The sequence below is a fragment of the Genypterus blacodes genome, unplaced genomic scaffold (assembly GCF_046128005.1).
Source record: "Genypterus blacodes isolate CSIRO-AG114 ecotype Tasmania unplaced genomic scaffold, CSIRO-AGI_Gbla_v1 ptg000304l_1, whole genome shotgun sequence".
Taxonomy (NCBI): Eukaryota; Metazoa; Chordata; class Actinopteri; order Ophidiiformes; family Ophidiidae; genus Genypterus; species Genypterus blacodes.
In genome coordinates, this window is record NW_027467094.1 from 52,328 (window position 1) to 67,497 (window position 15,170).

A 15,170-nucleotide genomic window follows, 5' to 3' on the forward strand; every position below is an offset into this window, starting at 1 on the left:
CCTTTTGTTGTTATTCAAAATGTGTCTTTTATTCTGATAGTTTGACATAAATGTGAGAAGTGAATTTAGTGACTGTAATAATCTGACCAATGAATCTGAGGATCAAACGGAGATTAGATTTAAAAAAGACGCTCCATACGTGTCACAGTAAATTTGATGAAATTTGGGACAATATTTCTTTTTAAAGTTCAAAAAACATGAAATCAAATGTATGACAAACTGAGAGCACAGGTGAAATATTAAAATAATATCCCAGAAATGTTTTCCACTGCAAATGTATTTAAAGAGTGAATGAATAATAACAACAATTAAACTTCACAATTAAACTTCACATTTATCACTTAGTTTTCCTATTTAACTAAATCTCTTTTTAATCATTTTGACAGAAAACTAAATTATTATATTCAGCTCTCAGTTGATTTGTTGTCCGATTGACTAAAATCAGAATTTTTCATCTTAATCCCAAATGATATTGTGCAGAATAAAAAACAGCAAATAATTCTCAATATGTATTTCCGTGTCATCTTTAACTTATTGGGCCAATATTTTTTATCCAGAGGGCTAATCTGAATCTTTTACAATAACGATCAAATGAAATAAATGTAATAAAATGTATTCTCTTTATTTATTAATGAAGCTGTTTGTTTTGTTGATTTTCCAGCAGATTATCAAAGATCAAATGTTTTTCTGAACATGAATCTATCTATCTATCTATCTATCTATCTATCTATCTATCTATCTATCTATCTATCTATCTATCTATCTATCTATCTATCTATCTATCTATCTATCTATCTATCCCCTCTCTGTCCCTGTCTCTCTCTCTCTGTCTCTGTCTCTCTGTCTCTGTCTCTGTCTCTCTCTCTCGCTCTCTCTCTGTCTCTCTCTCTGTCTCTCTCTCTGTCTCTCTCTGTCTCTCTCTCTCTCTCTCTCTCCATCTATACCTCTACCAATCCTATCCTATCCTCCTTTTCTCTCCTCTTTGCTTGTGTTGTTTTCAAATCTACATCTCCTTGGATCAAAGTGTCGGTAAATGTAAACGTGATTTACAATCTGAGTGTGATTCTTCACGTATTTTTTTTCTTTTTGTTACATATTGACTGAGTTTAATAACAGTAAAAAAAAGGAAAATATCAGCAACATGAAAAATGAAGAAACAAAGAAAAGGAAACAATAACTAATTAAAATGTAAATTTATTGATTGTTAAGTTTTTTCTTTTGGATTTCAAATGTAATCAGATTTTCATTAATATTTTGTTCTAAATGTCAAATGCAAGAATTACAATCTTCAATGTCAACTTCAAAACTATTTCAACGACGTCATTGAGCTGAACCAAAATATAATTTTTATTTCACAGTTTTTTTATAGAGGGTCAAAGATGTTTTTTTATTAAGATGACCAGATTTGAGCATCTGAAGAGATTTTATTGGTGTAAATGTTTTCTGATGCCCAGTTTAATGAAAAACGAACAAATTGAATCAGTTTGTTTGTTTTATTATAAAATGAACAAAATAAGTTACAAACATGCAAAAAACAAACACACAACGAGGAGCAGAAATAGGAGTTTTCTTCTTTTCAATTTTTGCACATTAATTCCTCCATCAATTCCTTCTTTCCTTCCTTCCTTCCTTTCTGATGAGGAGGAATTTTTCAAAATATTTTCCACGTCAGTCATGCACATAAATAGGAGCTCGTGGACACTTGGAGTAATTCAGAACAACAACATGATACAAATAAAAAGGATCAGATCAGGACAAAAACATTCAGGGGCTCCAACCTGAGGCCTGTGGCCCCAGAGTGGACATGTTTCTCTCCTTTTTGTCCCTTTCGTTTAGCAGAATGAATTAACAACTTAATCTTTTTAATCTCCTGTCAGATTCGTCCAAAGATTTACTCAACATCTTCATCATCCCTTCATCTGATTCACAACATGAGATTGAAGAACCCACAGAGGGTCACGAGAGGTTTAGTCAGCTAGTGTATTGGTGATGAAATTAATCGAATTTCAATTAACTTTAGTGCACAATGAGGTGCAGACGACAAACAAAACGTTTAACAGATAACTGTAATGTGTAATTAATCACATTTATCACAGATGTCTTTACCTTAAATGAACAGCTGTTAATTTCTGCACCACTGCCACAATGACCAAAGGGTTTCAATCTAGAATGTCCATGTAGAATTGTTTATTCTAAACCCAAACGGGTTTGAAGAGTGACTATATATACAGTAGGTATGTGTGTATATATATATATATATACAGTATATATGCATATTTATGCTGTATATATGTATATTTATACTGTACATATGTGAGGAAGTGGAGAGTGAAACTCGTGGCACTTTGGTGTTAAGTTGTTTCTTTGTAGTTTACAGGTGTGACGCTTGTTTCGTTTGTGTGTGAGTGTGTGTTTTTGTTACTCTCACGGTGGCTTCTGATCGGTCAGTAAAAGCTGCTGTCACGTTATCTTTGTGCAGATACTTTGTTGCTGTGGGTAATGTTTGTTTTAAATAAGGAAGATGTTGGAAAGTTGAATTTTGTTTTCATCACGTTTTTGTCCTGTTGTGATCGTGGTGCAGTTTGACAGAAACTCGGGGGGGGGGGATTTGGAACGATGTTCTTGCAGTATCAGCCCTCTTTCATGTACAGTGATGGTCTGTAGTTCTACTGTAATCATTAATGATCAAACCCTAACCCCAATTTCTGATGAATGCAGTCAGAATCAGGACAGAACCCAGAGACTCAGGTTTTCTTTTAACAAACCTTAACCTGCACTAACCCAGAACCAGAGTCTGTATGGATTTAGCAGGCGATCTGTGGGTCACTGCCAGCATAGACTCCAGGATTCAGAAGCTGCATGCAGAAGTCTTGGTCCTAGTCCTGTTACTGGTCCCTCCCCGTTCTTCAGATACTAGGAGGTATTGAGCAGTGGTCTGGGATTCACACCCTGATAGTAAGAAGCCTCCAGAGGCTCCATGGTCCTCGCCCCAAGGCCAGATGCCCCACTGGGGCCATAGGAGGAATACTGCAGTGCCTCGTAGGCCTTCAGGTCCAGTTTATGTTGTTGCTCTGAGGACGACATTAAGTTGTTGATGGAAAATGGATGGTTGAAGGCGTAGTGAGGATGAGATTCCTGCGACATGGAGTGGGGGGGTAAGGACAGGAGCTGGGAGCTGTGGACCTTCATGTCTGAGATGCTGCCTCCCCGGAGGTCCAGGCCTGGGGGAGAGGCTGCCTGGCTGGATGAGGGCACAGAGGAGGAGGTGGAGTCCAAGAGTCCCTGTGGTTTGATGCTGGTGGACTCTTGAGGAGAAGCACTGCCGTCTCCTGCCCCCACCCCCTGCTCCTTCCTGCCCTCTGTTTTGGGCAGCATCTTTTTCTCACATTTGAACCTCTTCTGACGGCGGAGATAGCAGCCATTTTCAAACATGTTCCCAGAGTCTGGGTGCAGGGTCCAGTAAGAACCTTTCCCTGGTTTGTCTGGCGAGCGCGACACCTTGACAAAGCAGTCGTTGAAGGACAGCGAGTGTCGGATGGAGTTCTGCCAGCGCTGCTGGTTCTGCCGGTAATAGGGAAACAGGTCCATGATCCACTGGTAGATCTCGCTCAGCGTCAGCATCTTACTGGGTGCCTGCTGGATCGCCATGGTTATCAGGGAGATGTACGAGTATGGCGGCTTAGCATGTGGATAGCTCCGCCGAAATGCTTTGCTGTCACGGCCTCGGTTCAGGCTGCTGCCGTAAGCCATACCCGGGCTCATGGTGGGGCTCATGGGGCCGTATGGGTTCAGGCTCATCGAGGCCTGTTGGGCTGATACTGAAGACATGTTGGACGGGCTGAGAGCTCCGCCCATTGAGGACATGCCCCCCCCCAGGCCAGACATGGCTGCACCCTGAACTGCTGAGCCACTCATTCCGGCCACAGGGGCGGGACTAAGACCCGTGCCGCTGTACGACATGTTGAAGGATCCTGGGGTGGTCCCGCTGCTAGACATGTAGCTGGACATCGATCCCATCCCGAGGCCAGAGCCCATCCCGATGCCAGAGCCCATACTGAGGCCGGAGCCCATCCCACCAGCCGCTACTGGAGAGTATACCTGCACAGAGACCACAACCCTTAGACCATTTTACAGGCGCTTGAACAGTTTAGAGGCTTTGAGACCGGTTTACAGCACGTACACCATTTTGTTACAGGGTTAGGGTTAATTTAGTTGGTTAGTTTACTACAGGAAAACAAGTTTACAACAATAACCTTGAATTTACACTTCACTTTTAATCACTACGATTCAGGCTGATTGGGCTGCAATCAGATCGTGAAAACGCATTTTACCGACTTGGTCAAAGGAAAATCAGCAAATGATAAACAAGATCTGTCCATGTGTGACCTGACAGAAGCAGTATGATGTCACAGCCAAGATACATGACTTCACTCGTCTTCTGTGGCCTTCCATCCATCCATGTATCTGTCCCCCCCGCCTCTCTCTTGCTCTCTTTGCTTTCTCCCTCTCTCTTTTTTCTTTTCCCCTCTCTCTCGCTGTCTCTGTCTCTCTCTCTTTCTCCCTCTCTTTTTCTCTTCCCCTTCTCTCCCCCTCTCCATCTCTCCCTCTCTCTTTCTCTTTCCCTCTCTTTCGTCTGGCTGTCTCTGTCTCTGTCATTTTCTCCCCCCCACACACACAAACACATGGTTTAATAGGTGATGTTGCCCTTCCTTGTTTGATGAAGATCAGACACATCTCTATCATCATCACGTCTCCCTCAGAGGACACTGGGTGCTGCCTCACCTAACACCTTCTCCAAGTCTTCATTATCTTATTCTAGCTCGTCTGCTCTTGCTGCTGTCATTAACACTGAAGCCTATTCGGCGTTTAGCCAGTAGGTTTGTTTCTGTTCACTTCCTCTCTGTAATGAGGATTCTGGTTCCGTTCAGGATGCGTGAAGATTACATGTGCGTTTGGAAGCATCTTTAACGTGAAGTGGTCCGATCGAACCGATCTAGAGGTTATTGTTCAGTATTTAAACTTGCAGGCGATCAGTCACTGTACGCGAGGCTTGAATCCATTGATCCTTCAGTTCCGACTAAAACACGACATGAAAAAAACGTTTGATTGAATATAAATGTTTCATTGGATTTAACTCTTCCCATATTTAAACGAAGATATCTTCACTAGACGAAGCTTTTAATTGTGCAGCGTCACATTTATGTTCTGACGATGTTTTTCAGTGATCAATATGCGCTCAGAACTTTGTCCGTTTGGACTTTTTGACGCTTAGTTGTTTTCCTGCTGGTGTTTCTCTAACTGAGAAACACCTCTTTATTTTATCTCCAGGTTTTGTTTTAAGCAGATTTCCTCTTAATTGGTCCGCTCAGGCTCCGGGTCTCTGAAGCTGCGGGTCTGAGGAGCTCTAGCAAGGTGAACAGGTCTTCAGACAGGCTGAGGCGTGAAACTCACTTCAGACCAGTTTAGTCCTGTTACGTCCAGATGATTATTTATCATTCTGTAAAATTATATCACGAATGGCATTTTTTTCTGTAAATGAATTCTGTAAAATCAGTCTGTTAAATTTCTATATTATTTGTTTTAAATATAATATAAATGTGAAGCTCAATCTTAAATAACAGACAACCAAAAATATTTTTATTGAATACGAACAACCGAAGCTTTTGTTCGATATATTAATAAAGAGGCGATTTCAGTTTACATATTATTGAAAATTCCAATAAACCATCATGTTTCTTGTCATCATAAAATTGAATTTATTATAGAGATTTAATTTAATATCAACCACACTTCCTTTTCACAACATAGACGGTTATTTTGTTGTTTTTCATCGCAGATTAAATAAATCGCACTGTGAATTAGATTTTAGATGTAACAAACAATTTATAACAGACTGTCACAATTAATATTCATTTAATGTGATCTAATCAATTATTACTATATCTATAATGTCCAGAAATAATGAAAATCAACATTGATTTCAGTCCGATTTTCATTTTAACCCTGGCCAGAACGCGACCAAGAGTTATTAATGATAAAGAGTTCGGTGAAAATTAACCAAACAGATAAAAAATAAAGAAAGTTAAGAAAAATGGTTTTTGATGTGTCTGTTTTTGATTGTCGAAAGAACAAGTAAAATATAAGTTTTAGTTAGTTTCACATAAAAACGGATTCATGAATACAATCTTTGTTGATTCAAACTAGAATAAATGAAAGTCAAAGAATAAATTCACCGGTTCCAAAATTCAACTTCGTTTCTGATAATCATTTGTTCTGTGATCAGTTACTGGACGTTTGTAATATTTTTTATCAATTTCACACATTGAAAAGAAAAAGTACGTTATTATTTAGAATCTATCTAGATTTTATTTTCATATTTATTTTGTCATTTTTCCTGTTGTTTCATCCCGTGAGAAATAATACGAACAAATAAAAGCTTTTTTCATAATTTCTACATTCACCTGTAAATGTTTCAGAAACAGAACAAAGGGAAGATAAAATATATGATATAATAATACCTTATTTCATTTTTACCAAGAAACACAAAGAGAAAATGGAATAAAGCCGCAGAAAAATAAATACAATTATTTGTGAATGAATTAATTTGATCTTTTTGATTTGTTTTAAATGAAATTCTGGTTTGGCTAGAATAAAGAGTAAGAGGTTATAATAACAAATATGCGGGTGCAATGAGAAAAGAAATGTTCTACTTATAAATAAAGTAAATCTGAGTGTAATAAATAATTTACATTTACATGCTTTTATCCAAAGCAACATAATTAGTAGTAACACGTTTATTTGAGTTATTGATGAATTTTCAGGTGTAAAAAAGAGAGAAAAGTTGCGGACCTCCTCGCTGTAATATCCGCTCCAGTCCGGAGCTTCGTGTCCTTCCATCTTCACGGTGCCCAGCATGACGGGAGCCCGCAGCGCGTCACCGCGCGGCTGGAACCCCGATCCCAGTCCTGCCGCTGTCCTGACCCGAGTCTGTCCCGGTCTGTCCGGTCCGGTGTGAGTCCTCAGCACGTAAAATCCTTCCTGCGCATTCCGAGCCGAGCTGAGGCGGATCAGGAGCTGCAGTTAGAGGAGCAAAGAGGAGAGGAGGTGTTTGGTGACCTGAGGCTGATCTGCTGCCTCCTCCTCCTGTCGGTCCGCCCCCATCAGTCTTTGATTTCCACCACCAAAGAAATCGTATTGAATGAAAACGAAACTGACTATCAGCATGTCAAACACTAATGAAGACAATACTTTTTTTGTCCAATTTCTATAATCTATATTTTTGTTGGGTTAAATTGAAAACGTCATGTTATTGCAATTGACAACGCAGAAAAGAACCTTCAACCTCAGAACACCTTCAGCAGGACCACCTGGACCTGGAACCAAACTTCACTGAGGAAGGTCTGCACCAGGATTATGGACTGTGTGACCCCTCTGGTCCTGTCACTGAGTTTGGTCTCCATGGTGGTCATCTCTATTTTCCTGTATTATCTCTCTAATGTTTTTATCAATTTTGCAGTTATTTTATTTCAAGTCAGTCAATCAACACGGAAAGAATCCATACAAATACTTATCAGGTTCTCCTATGAGAACACACACACACACACACACACACACACACACACACACACACACACACACACAGTTTCATAGAGCAGGTCAGGATGAAAACTCTAAGAGGAAACTCTTAGAGTTTTCAGCCGGCAAAGAGCCGCGCTGCAGGTTCGCTGCCCCTGATCTAGTCGAAAGAAGAACTCCGAGCGATAAGACCTCTGACCTGAGAGACAGGGGGAGAGAGAGTGCAACAGAGTTTATGTTTTCATTTCCTGTGTGTTCCGAAACAGGAAAACTAGTTTGTAAACTCTGAAAGAATTTCCTGTTTTCTGTTATATGTCCAACATAACTGCCATCTCTCACAACAATTATTTTCAAAGTGTATTGGCACATTATGATTTGTCTTACGGTGAATAACTCGCACTGAAAGCAACTGAACTGAGCATCACATCACATGTTTTACAATGTATTACCTCATTATGTACAGTATATAAACTGTATATATCTCATAGTATTGTCACATCACATGTTGTTCAGTGTTTTGTGACTTAATGTGTTTGTTTGTTTTTAGTGTTTTGTTAAATTCCATTCATGTCCACTTTGTTGTTTTACAGTGTTCTGTCACATTATGCTTTGTTTTACAGTGTTTTGTCATATTGTGTGTTGTTTTACAGTGTGTTGGCAGATTGTGTAGTTTTACAGTGTGTCATGACATGTATTTTGTCACATTATGTGTTCTATTTCAGTTTCTGGACAGGTTTTGTCATGCTGTTTTACAGTGTTTTGCAAAACCCTGTGAAGTGTTTTGTCACATTGTGTTGTTTAACAGTGTTTTGTCGCATCATAAGGTTTTTATTGTTTTTGTTTTTTTTAAACATTATTTTGTTATATTATGTTTTGTCATGCCATATGCTGTTTTACAGTGTTTTGTCTGCTACGTGTTTTACAGTGTCACATCACTACACACACATGTTGTCAGTGTGTGGGTAGCATGTTTGATACATAACACTACAGACGGACCGTGTCATGTCACTAAGAAGTAGGTTAGTTCTGCTGCAATGGTGGGTTATCAGCCAGGTCATTGATCTGATCAGAACACGAGGGCACCTCAAACAAACAATCCACTGTCAAAATGTTTGAATTCTTCCTGACAGACAAAACTTGGATATTCATCCATTGCAATAACAACACTCCAAACATCCTTCAACAAGTCCAAGTGAATGTTTCTTGGTTTTATTGAGTAGTAGTAATAGTTAAAGTAATCGAACACACGCATATTTTCTAAGTAAGAAAGATCAGTTTTTAAGTAATTTGTGTAACAGGAAATCAGATATATGTATTTTACCTAACCAAATTTCCTTATGTCGCCTCCTTCTCATTGGCTATTTTGAAGGACTCTTTGCTTCCTGTCTGTTTGCTCTTCATGGCCATTTTGTGTGCTTTCTTCACAGCGCGTTTTTTTGAGTGCCTCTTCAGGCAGCACTTCACTACCACAGCAACAACAACCACCATCATAAACAGCAGCAGTAAACCAATTAACACTGGCATGAGGACGCCAGAGAGCAAGGCGTGGCCATCTTCTGGGACATCAACATGGTTGTTGTCTGTCGGCCACGGCAGAGCACCAGTTAGCGCTGGTGTTGCCGTCAGGTTCAGATCACGACGAGTAATGTCTTCGCAGGCCATCGAGCCCTCGCTGTGGGACTTCCTGTGTTTGTCGTAGCAGATGCAGCGGTAGGATCCTTCGGTGTTCAGGCAGTCATGTTTACACGTGGCACTGCTGCTGCACTCATCGATGTCAACACATTTTCCAATAGCATCTTTCTGGTAACCGTCCTTGCAGGTTTGACAGACAGTGTCAGGGTCGATGGGTGAGTCTCCCCTTCGCCACACAGCATGGTGTCCAGAGCACCAGAGTTCCAGCAGGATTCCAGAATAGCACTTCACTGTGATCCTGCTGCTGTTCCCTGGGTCTAGGCTGAACGAGCGGGAACCAGGGATGTCGGGGTGCGGGCAGCCTAAATTCAATCCAAGAGTGGTTCCAGGGTCTTGTGATGGTTTAGGTTCTGGTTGTCTTGCAGGCTGAGGTGATGTGGGAACTGTCCCTCTCTCGATTAATAGCTCGTCTTTGTCCTGCCTGTCCCGCTGCTTGCAAATGTAGGGGAAACTGTGAAGGCAGAGCCAACACACAAACATTATTGATTAGCTTCTGAGAAATGAGAATTGAGAATTGAGAAATGCTAACATGTCAATATGATAACAGTAATTATAGCATGTTATAACATGTTAGCTCATCTTGCACCAAAATTCAAAATGGCATATGAGAATTAACAGCTTTATATTTCTTTAAGAAGAAATGTAGAATAGGTAAAACATTTTAAATTAACATTTAAAAAAAAAAAGAAGCTCTCAGTGTCTTCTCAGTCTGCTGTATCTTTTGGCCTTAGGGGCATCGTAACATTGGACTGTTTAACCTGTAATCAACATTTGTTATCTTTTACCATTTGATAATTGATAAATTAATTTCAAAATGGTGAAGATCAGCAATGAACACGTGTAAGTACCTGTTTTGTTCTGTTATTATGTGGTGTTATGTAGAAATCTTTTCTTTTCCTGTTCCTTTAACATATTTTTTCAAAAGCTCCTCCAGGGGCAAGGGCTGCAAATGATCATGAGCCAGAAGCCTCATCTGTTACAATCTATGTGGCGATGTGTATAAGGAAATAACTAAAGTACTTTACTTGGTCTTGCAGGTGGTCGAGATCAGGCCCCAGCGGGTCACTGTTGACCCATCAAAGTCGCCTGCCAGTGCTACACAGCGAGGCATACAAGTGGGCTCTGGCTCCACATTCCAGTGTATAAACTCTGCCTCCTGGCTGTCATGCTGCAACCACTTGAAGCCTTTCAGCGGCAGGTCTGAGACAACACACTCAGACCTGGGCAACCTCAGCCCAACCCAAAAGATGAAGCTCTTATGCTCAGATCTCAGCATGGAAGAGATCTTTTTCATGACATCAGCCGCCTCCTGTCGGGTGGTGAGCGTGGTGAGAACTCCAGGCGTGCACTTCTGCAGTGCATCATCAAACTTCAAATCCCCGAGGTGGACGACATAGTTTGCTTCTGTCTCTGGGCTGCTTGAGACGATTCCAAAGAGAATAAGATAAATCCAGCTAGCGCAGCACCTCAACGCCATCCTCTCCGACTCCTTCCCCTCTGGTGTTGATGTCACTTGAAATTGTACAAGTAATGGGGAATGGTCCTAGATAAGAAGTAAAGGAAAGATGGAGTTAGGGAGTAACCAAGGAAGTAACCAAATTACTTAAAGGGTTAATAAGAAAAGGTTAGCGAGGAAGCCAGAAACAACATGGGATGAAGTGTCCAAGATGGATGGTGAAGTTGAAAAACAAGGAAGGATCTGGTAAAAAAGGAAGGAAGGAGAATTGGGACAATACTGTCACATGTTATAGGGTTAATACCAGAACCAGAACTTCTATCTACACAGTTTAGCATGAATTACATTCATTCAAATTCCTCCCTTTTCCTCCTATGTTTTCTTCTTCACTGTCTTTTGAATACATCGTCATTTTCTTTCTTTTTGCCTCACCTGCCCCTGTAGTTTCCTCTCTCCTGAAGGCTTCACCTCCACTCGTCTCTCCTCTTTTCTGCTGCACAGTAGCTCTGCTGACTGACTCAGCCCTCATTCCCACCACATTCATTCCTCTTTCCCTCCTCTGTCTTCCTGCCCCTCCTTCCCTCCTGGACAGGAAGTGTGTTTTGTCTTGATAGTGTGAGTTTGTTTCCTGCAGAGAAGTGCCACTGGTTTCAGATGTTCGCTCACTCTGATGGTGGACAAAACACTAAGCGAAGAAAAAACTTGAACATGAACATTGAAAAATGAACAGAAGGTAGCTCCGTTGCCGCAGAGCCCCATTGCTGTGCAGCCAGATAGAGTAAGGAAGATAGACAGAACTATGAGGGAAATACAAAGAGACAGAAAGACAGGCTGACAGATAGACACACAGATTGGTCATCAATACAAGAAAACATTTATTATAAGCCAGTAAATTGATTACGCATGTAAACACTATGACTCTCCCCCGTCAGCTAATCTATGCATGATGTTGATTGTTGTCACACTGACCCAGATGCTTCCTGCAGAAATGTCTGAAGAATGGTAGGAAGTTGAGGCCTACAGTGGGTGGGACCTAACCCTGTATCACACCCAATCTGTGGGTTCATTTTCATTTTCCGTCTCCTTTGGGTTAGGGTTAGTTTAGTCTCTTTTGTGTTTTAGTTGGATTTAATAAATGTTTAAACTTAAAACTGACATGGAATCTTATGTGAACCCCTAACCCTGAGCCGGTTTGTGACAACTTGATTTTGCTTCAACTAAAATGACCTCATTGCTAACATTTACTTTTAATTTTAATAATAACTTTAAGTGCATTTCTTACTCTGGATGGAGTTGTGGTTATGGTTATCAGGCTTATAGTCTCCTTTTGTCTTCAAATAGTGGGTTTGTCCTGTGCAATCCTGACTGGGATGGTGTTTCCAGTTTACCCCAAATATTGTTGGCAACACTATTTTTATGTAAGCAGATACACACAGTTGTTGGAATGTGGGCTGCCATAATGGCAATTGAAAAAAAAAAGTGCATTGTGTATCCGTGTTTCACCCATATAAAGTTATTCTCCCAGATTACAATACATTACGATCATTTGGCAGACGCTTTTATCCAAAGCGACTTACATTACATTACCACCCTTCGCAGAGGGGGGAGCAATTGAGGGTTCGGTGCCTTGCTCAGGGGCACCTCGGCAGGGCCCGAACCGGCGGAAGCTCTACCCACTGAGCTACTGCCTACACATGGTTGGAGTTTGCAGTGGCCTATAGTGGCAGTGGCCTATAGGGTTGGATCACGGTCAGCATGAGGACAAAGTCCAACTCCAACCTGTTACACTGGCCTTTTTATGTGGGGAGACTAAATCAGACCACCTCTCAATGAGACCCCAAGTTGTTATTGTGCCTAGTTTGTAGGTCAGGATCCTGTGTGTTGTCTTGTTTTCTGTTTGCTCCGCCCGCGTGTGGGTACAATTCCCATTGGTTCTTCTTCCCCATGCCTTTAATCCCATGCCACTCAGTCATCATCACACACTTGCTCCTTCCCTCTGCTTATGTTTCATGGTATCTGTCGTGTTCTGTTTCCTGTATTATTTTATTATACTCACCTCTCCTTTCTTCTCTCCTCCTCTCTCTGTATATTCTGGCCTGTTTCTTCTGTCCTCTGATTGTTTAATCCCTTACATGTTTCCTGAATTTCTTTGTCATATCTCCTGATTTATCTGTTCCAGTGCCTGTTTCTGATGTGAGTTCCCTGTAACCTTGTTTCCAGTGTTTTCTTTGTTCTTGGCCCCATTCTGTGCGTCCAGTACCATTGTTAGTTATCCGTTATGCCAGCCCCCGGCGACACGATTATGAACTCTGACCTTATCCCAGAACTTGTTTTACTATTTTTCACATTATTATTATTTCTGTTTTGCTGTATTATTGTGTTTTTGCAGTATTATTGTATTTCCCACCTTCTTTTCTCTAGATATTGGGGGCAAGAGGAGAGAGCTTGAATGGAGGAACAGCGACACCTCGTGGTCTCTTTCCATACTACAACAATTGTATGTCCTAGTTGAGTTTGGGCTTAAATTACATTTCACACAAACCTTTAGGGGGCTGCAGGGTGGTGCTGTTGTAAGCTGTTAGCTGTTAGCTCCTACAGTCCAAAGACATGCAGGTGAATTAGGTCATTCCAAATTGCCTGTAGGTGTGAATGTGAGAGTGAGTGGTTGTTTATATGTGTGCCCTGCCATGGACTGGCCGCCCTCGCCTGTTGACAGCTGGGACTGGGGCTTGGCTCCAGCGACCCAGCAGGTCATTTTGCAGAGAAATTCACTTACTGTTTTCCAAGTGTTGAGTGAAATGGAGAGAGAAAGGCATATAGACAGACAGACAGACAGAGAAACTGACAGACGGATGGAGAAATAGAGAAACAGACAGAGGGACAGACAGAGAATCAGACAGAGAAACAGACAGACTTCAATTTTTGTGAGTATTTAATCATTACCAGGAAATTGATCGTTATTGTTATCTCCAAACAATTGACCATGTTTGTTGTTGTTGTTAAATGGCAAATTGAACATTAAACTGAACTATAAAAAGAAAGTACAAACCTGCTTTGTACTGAAAATTCACGGCCTGCATGGGAGGGGCCGTTAAATCTGTCATGGGGGCATGAAACAAAAAAGAATGTGCACTGATGACCTGAACATTTAAAACATTCTTTTAACATCCATGACTTCACGATGAACTGTGTGTTTATCAGAACGCTTCCCCAGTGCAGGCAGGCAGACAGACAGACAGACAGACAGAGGGACAGACAGACAGGGGGACATTGAGGCCATGCAATGTTGACAAACCTAAAATGTACTATTCATTCTTATGAGATCTGACTTTACATGTTATGGATTATAGAGGATCAAATTCAACTAAATGTTGTGTTTAAAACACCTTTCTGTGTTGATTGACATAATCGGAATTTTTTTGTATTAGCGCTATGGTAAAATACAATGTTTAGTTGTAGCAGCAGTGTTGTGTTTTTGTTGTCTTGTGTATTCATTTCCTGTTGTATTTTGTAACTGTCTCCTGTTTTCTGTTGCTGTACTTCCTGCCCTTGTATGTCTTGATTATTGGTTTATTGGTTTCAGCTGATCATATTTCCCTCACTTCCTGTCACATGTCTCTTGTCTTCCAATCATTTCCTCGTTTGTCCAGGTATATTTATATTCCCTGTTTTATGTTGATCTTTGCCAGTTCATCATCTTGTTGCGCCGTCTTTCATGGTTCCTTGTCCTTTGTGTTCCTGTGGGTTTTTCCATCGTGTTACCTGTGTCTAGTTTGCTCCTGTTGTGTTTATTCACTGCCCATTTTCTGGCTCATCCCTTTTCCTCATGTGTAAGTATTGCACTGCTGCTGCTGTGACTTTGTTACTTTATTCCTGTTTTCTCTGTCATCTTTTAGGATTGTGCTTGGTTATTTTTTATTTTCCTTCATGCATTTTGGTTTTATGAGTGTTGCCACTTTTCCTTCGTAGACTTTTGACTTTATTGAAGTACAGCTCTCTAGTTCAGTGGTCTTCAACCGGGGGTCCGCGACACCCAGGTGGTCTGCAGAGGTACTGCAGGGCGTCCGCCAATTTTTGTCATAATTGACAATTTATGACAGGGTTAGGGTAAGAAATAGAAATATAGCAAATGAAAACTACAAGCATTCACATCTAATAATAGGCTACTTTTGACAAACTATTTACAAAATCAATGATTCCCATGATGCAGTCTAAAATAACGGGACCATGCTGCTATTAGGATGGAACGAAAACAAACACGCCTGTCTAGCAAGCTAGGTGTTGGCTTAAACGCTGCAGTTCGGTCTTTGTTGCGAAATTAACAGTAATCAATAACTAGCAAAATAAACGTTGAAAAAAAATTACAAGTTTGATAAGTGGAGCAGAATGGATACATTTGTAACATTAACGAGGCCTCGAGCTCGAGATCCACTGCTTCCACGTCGAC

The 15,170-nt window shown here is 40.8% G+C and overlaps 2 protein-coding genes across 2 annotated transcripts; both read right to left on the reverse strand.

Annotated features, from left to right (window-relative positions):
* Positions 1-1,534: 1,534 nt before the first annotated feature.
* On the reverse strand, positions 1,535-7,753 carry foxa1 (forkhead box A1). Its single transcript, XM_076137299.1, has 2 exons — positions 6,850-7,753; positions 1,535-4,098 (listed from the first exon to the last, which is right to left on the reverse strand). The coding sequence occupies exons 1-2, from the start codon at positions 6,913-6,915 to the stop codon at positions 2,914-2,916; spliced, it is 1,251 nt and encodes a 416-aa protein (XP_075993414.1). The 5' UTR covers positions 6,916-7,753; the 3' UTR covers positions 1,535-2,913.
* Positions 7,754-7,830: 77 nt separating this feature from the next.
* clec14a (C-type lectin domain containing 14A) lies at positions 7,831-11,238 on the reverse strand. The gene is made up of 3 exons (XM_076137308.1): positions 11,156-11,238; positions 10,293-10,810; positions 7,831-9,718 (listed from the first exon to the last, which is right to left on the reverse strand). Exons 2-3 carry the CDS (start codon positions 10,742-10,744, stop codon positions 8,911-8,913), a joined length of 1,260 nt encoding a protein of 419 aa, XP_075993423.1. The 5' UTR covers positions 10,745-10,810; positions 11,156-11,238; the 3' UTR covers positions 7,831-8,910.
* Between the last annotated feature and the right edge of the window lie 3,932 nt (positions 11,239-15,170).

Bases quoted from the DNA above. Each gene is read 5' to 3' on its own strand.
- foxa1 (XM_076137299.1), bottom strand. From the start codon at position 6,915: ATGCTGGGCACCGTGAAGATGGAAGGACACGAAGCTCCGGACTGGAGC. The intron at 4,099-6,849 runs GTCCGCAACTTT...GTCTCTGTGCAG, and splicing joins GCGGATATTACAGCGAGGAG to GTATACTCTCCAGTAGCGGC.
- clec14a (XM_076137308.1), bottom strand. From the start codon at position 10,744: ATGGCGTTGAGGTGCTGCGCTAGCTGGATTTATCTTATTCTCTTTGGA. The intron at 9,719-10,292 runs GTAAAGTACTTT...CTGCCTTCACAG, and splicing joins TCGACCACCTGCAAGACCAA to TTTCCCCTACATTTGCAAGC.